Here is a 5052-nt window from a genome sequence, read left to right as displayed (position 1 = left end):
GCAGGCAGGTGTTCAGCCATCTCCAGGAAAGCAGGGCTCCATCATGTGTAATGGTTACTTGGGAAGACAAATGCCATCACTCCGCATGTCCCCCCCCTCCCTTCTTCCTCCAGTTTTATATGCTGAGCATGATGTCATATGGTGTGGAATATCCCTTTGGTCAGCACAAATCCAAAACATAGCCCTATACTAGCACAGATGTGTTGACTGTTTAATAACTAAACCATAAATGGATGCTACAGTCTGGATTTTGCTGCTTGATTATTTTTTTTCTTTATGTAAAATCAATTAGTTTTCAGAAAAACTTCCTTGGAACACTTTTCTAATTTCTGAAGTGTTTAGGATGGGTGGTTTTTAATCAAGCTGGTCTAGGAAAATCTTTTACTCAAAAATTAATATCTGAATACTTCTAATTCTCAACGTAGTAACTTCATGCTATGGTTTGCATTAAAAAATGAAGCTATTAGTATTTTGTGATAGGATTAACATTTTGATTATACCAAAGCAATTAAATTCTTGTATAGGTAATTATTAAAATTAACTTTGATCTTTTATTTGTTTATCTGCATGCTACAATGAGATCCTTCTTATCTGCAGCATGCTAGAGATAGCACAATGGACGTATCAAAAAGATTTTTAGCCTGTAAAACATTATTCTTGCATTCTAATTATTTTGTGTCTAATACTGTGTTAAATTAGAACCTGCTGCAGTAGACGGGCAATTTTTGTCCATTTTATTTGTTAGTGAGACTGGGATTTTTATCCTCAGGAGGTCTTCAAGGAGAGGATTGGTTATGCACACATATATGAGGTACTAAAATCACTGGGTCAACCTTCACGGGAATTGCTGGAAGAACTCATGAATATGGTGAGATGTGCTTGGTTTGAATGCTAAAATGCTTACATCTTTTCAACAGTACTTCTAGCCCTATTTTATTGTGTTTCACGTCTGAGTTCTCTGCTGTTTTTCAGGCTGTTGAAGGTGACCACATGGCTGTTGGGATACTAGGCATTAGTAATGTCCAGCCCTTATTGCTGCTTATCCAGTGGCTTCCAGAACTAGAATCACATGACCTGCAGATTTTCATCTCAAATTGGTTGAGGCAAATCTGCTGTATTAACAGACAGAGTCGTGCCACGTGTGTCAATGCCAACATGGTCATCCGTATCATTGAGACACTAAATTCCCACTCCGCGCTCCATTGTACTTGTGCAGAGAACCTGATTGCCCTTCTGGGCTCTTTGGGGAGCCAGTCAATGGGCTCAGAAGAACTGCTTCAACTAATACGGCTCCTGAGGACTGAGGAACCAAAACGAGCTCACCCTTACGTTGTTCCAGTGATGCGAGCCATTCTAGCAATGGCCCGGAAGCAGGGCATGGCTAGCGCCTTGCAGTATTTCAACTTGTACCACAGCATGGCCGGAATTGCTGTTCCATCAATTCATAAGTGGCCAGGCTCTGCGTTTTCTTTCAACGCTTGGCTCTGCCTTGACCAGGACCGGGTGGACCCTAGCATGACTACCAAAAGTGGCAAGAGGAAGCAACTCTATAGGTATAGTTACTATAACTACTTCAGCAGCACAAATCTAGGTCATCTGTTCCCTGCGGCATATGGTACCCTATGACGTGGTACTTCTGCTTATCTTCATAGAATGCAATATATAGTGCTTAGTTTGTGAAAGGGAGCAGTTTCATCTGTCACCAGAGCCAGGCTGTGTTACAGAAATAAGCATGTAGTTTCTCAGGTATAATGCTTTCTTGTCTACAGTTTCAATATCCATAACTCCAAATTCTGTTACGGTTCATAGCTTACACAAACAAACAAAACTACACCAAAAAAAACCAACCCCAAAAACCCCAAACAACCCCAAAACAGAACAGCCTTCCCACTGTTTCCTGTAAGGTAATGAAATCTGTTTTTTATAGGAGAGCATAAAGAAAAGGACACCTTTATTTCCTTAAATAGTAGACATTGACATGGATGGTTCTTGGTATAATTTAACTTTCTGGGTACTAACATTCAGCAGCAAACAAAATGCAGAATGGCAGAACATTAGCTGAAGAATCTCTCGCTCCCTTCAGTCCATTTTACTGCACTGCAGTTTCGGGGAAAATGTTGAAGAATGCAATTCTAGTCGTAACAGAATTAGTATTTTCCAAACCCCTGTGTCTGAGTGTTACTTCTGTTTATTAATAACCATGGTGGCAGGTGGAGACCCCTTGGATTTCTGTGGCTGCCCTGTGTATAGCACAGCCCTGATTAAAGGTGCCACCTGATGAACTGCCACAACACTATTACTAGTGTTTGTTAGTGTGTCCCACTAAAGATCTTAGGTAGACTGTAGTTCTAGAAAACTGGGGTGGTGGAATTGCACTACAAAGTGAAAAAGCTGCAACTGGATTTCAATGTGATGCTATTTTACCAATAACTGACTGGTTTGCTATCATTTCATGTACAATTTCGAAGATATTATTCTAGTTTTGGGAAGCTAAAACAGTAGTTTATTGAAATTAATACAAAAAAGAGGAAATGTTTAAAATTCCAGTTTCAGCTTGAAATGTTAAGCACATAACTGAATTAAAATAATTAAAAATTGATCTAGTGGCTATGTTACAGTGTTTAATTGTAAGACAGCTTACATCTATTGAGATTGTCTATAATATTCATGCTCTCTGTGGGTGTATTTGTTTTTATATTGATAGATGCAGATATTTGATAGTATAGTAGTTAATGCATCCACTTGGAATAATGGTGCCTAAGGGTGCGTAGCAGGTTTAGATAGCAGTTAACAATTTATATATCATTTTTTGTATTCAAGTGCTTAAAAAATGAAAGGTTTCTCAAGGCAAACCTGAGCTTGCAGGGCTTATTTATAGATAGTTGCTTACAGCTGATTTTCTTCATTACATGAGTGAAATAAGATATGTAACAATGACTGCATTTACATTTTGCACTAAGGTAAAGTTCTTGCTGATAGATAATCACGGATAAAAAAAAAATCATGGATGACACTTATTGTCTCATCAAACAGTTTTAATGTAGATTTGTCTATAAAATTAAAGACTGAACTTTCTGCATTTTCTAGAAGAGTTATTCCATGTGCTGTTTTGGTCTTTAAAATAAATAAAATCTCTGTATACAACGCTATGGTGTGAAATAAGGAAAATGGAGAAAACATATCTACTAACTGTAACGGTAATGTCACAAATCTGCATGCAATATTGGCAGCTTTACCGGGGGCTGATGGACACAATTTAATTGATAGAAAACAGCACAGGTTGCAGGCCTGTCTTTTCTTTATTACAATATTGTAGCTTCCAGAGACTACAGCGAGCAGGACTTTGTAACAGAACCAGTTTAAGCTGCGTGGATCAAACTGAAGCATTACTTGTTGGGACCGAGGTTATGTTTTCATGTAAAAGATGGATGGCTACAACCTGCTTTGAGAGCTTGGGTAGGAAGGCTCGACAGAGGGATCTGGACAGGCTGGATCAATGGGCTGAGGCCAACTGTATGAGATTCAACAAGGCTAAGTGTCGGGTCTTGCACTTGGGTCACAACAACCCCATGCAACGCTACAGGCTTGGGGAAGAGTGGCTGGAAGGCTGCCTGTCGGAAAAGGACCTGGGGGTGTTGGTCGACAGCCGGCTGAACATGAGCCGGCAGTGTGCCCAGGTGGCCAAGAAGGCCAATGGCATCCTGGCCTGTATCAGAAATAGTGTGGCCAGCAGGAGTAGGGAAATGATTGTGCCCCTGTACTGAGCACTGGTGAGGCTGCACCTTGAATACTGTGTTCAGTTTTGGGCCCTCCCCCCCCCAAGAAAGACATTGAGGTGCTGGAGCATGTCCAAAGAAGGGCAACGAAGCCCGTGAAGGATCTGGAGAACAAGTCTTATGAGGAGCAGCTGAGGGAACTGGGGTTGTTTAGCCTGGAGAAAAGGAGGCTGAGGGGAGACCTCATCGCTCTCTACAACTACCTGAAAGGAGGTTGTAGCGAGGTGGGTGTTGGTCTCTTCTCCCAAGTAACAAGCGATAGGACGGGAGGAAATGGCCTCAAGTTGGACCAGGGGAGGTTTAGATTGGATATTAGGAGAAATTTCTTCACCGAAAGGCTTGTCAAGCATTGGAACAGGCTGGCCAGGGAAGTGGTTGAGTCACCATCCCTGGAGGTATTTAAAAGACATGTAGATGTGGTGCTTAGGGACATGGGTTAGTGGTGGACTTGGCAGTGCTAGGTTAACGGTTGGACTCGATCTTAAAGGTCCTTTCCAACCTAAATGATTCTATGATTCTTTCTGGATCACCTTTTGGCCTGCGTGTCCTGTGCCTTGGGGTCCCTTCCTTGAGGCAGTTCTTTGTCTTGGTTTTTGTGGAACAAGAGTAATAGCTAGTCAAATAGTAAATATTGGACCAGTGACAAACGGCTTAAGTTGGTTCTCTCCTTAATGAATGTACTGTTAGGTGATTTCCAATAGTTTTGATGAAGTAAGTCCTTGATGGTGTGTTTTGTTGTCTTTTTCTGTAGCTTTTTTACAGGAAGTGGTATGGGTTTTGAAGCATTTATTACATACTCTGGGGTATTGGTGGTTGCTGTTTGCACGAAGAGGGAATATGCCACAGTGATGCTGCCTGACCATTGTTTTTTTGACTCTCTCTGGGTAAGATTTGATACTGAAAACCACTTTGTTTAGGATGGCACTGTTAGCTCAGAGCCAAAGTTCTTTTTTTTGTTGTTGTTTTACAAATGGTCTATTTTATCATATTTAAATAATTCATTGCATAAGAACAGATCTAATCTCAAATAGTGCAAGCAGTTTCCGTGTAGATTAGTGGTTGACTGAGCTAAATTATGCCTATGTTATTAGTCATTTGTTATTGATAAGCTGGTTACAGTTTTGTGCTTAGATTTTTTTAACATGCAGATTTTTTAATATTAAATTATAACAAGCATAGGTTGCTGTAGTGCTATGTGAATTAATAAAATGTGTGTTTCTACCTTGCCCTTTTCTATTCCCATACTTAAGGACTGATGTGCATTATCATGAAAGAA

The 5052-nt window shown here is 40.4% G+C and overlaps 1 protein-coding gene across 1 annotated transcript in view; it reads left to right on the top strand.

Annotated features, from left to right (window-relative positions):
- NBEAL1 (neurobeachin-like 1) overlaps positions 1-5052 on the top strand; it is a 94393-nt gene that overhangs the window by 41258 nt on the left and 48083 nt on the right. The window contains 3 exon segments of the mRNA XM_009332187.1: positions 770-868; positions 973-1553; positions 4528-4660. Coding sequence (XP_009330462.1) covers positions 770-868; positions 973-1553; positions 4528-4660 — 813 coding nt within the window.

This window comes from Pygoscelis adeliae, unplaced genomic scaffold (genome assembly GCF_000699105.1).
Source record: "Pygoscelis adeliae isolate BGI_AS28 unplaced genomic scaffold, ASM69910v1 Scaffold160, whole genome shotgun sequence".
In the NCBI taxonomy this organism is placed as follows: Eukaryota; Metazoa; Chordata; class Aves; order Sphenisciformes; family Spheniscidae; genus Pygoscelis; species Pygoscelis adeliae.
Note: the sequence above shows the minus strand (reverse complement) of the source record. Positions and strands in the feature narration are given on the sequence as shown.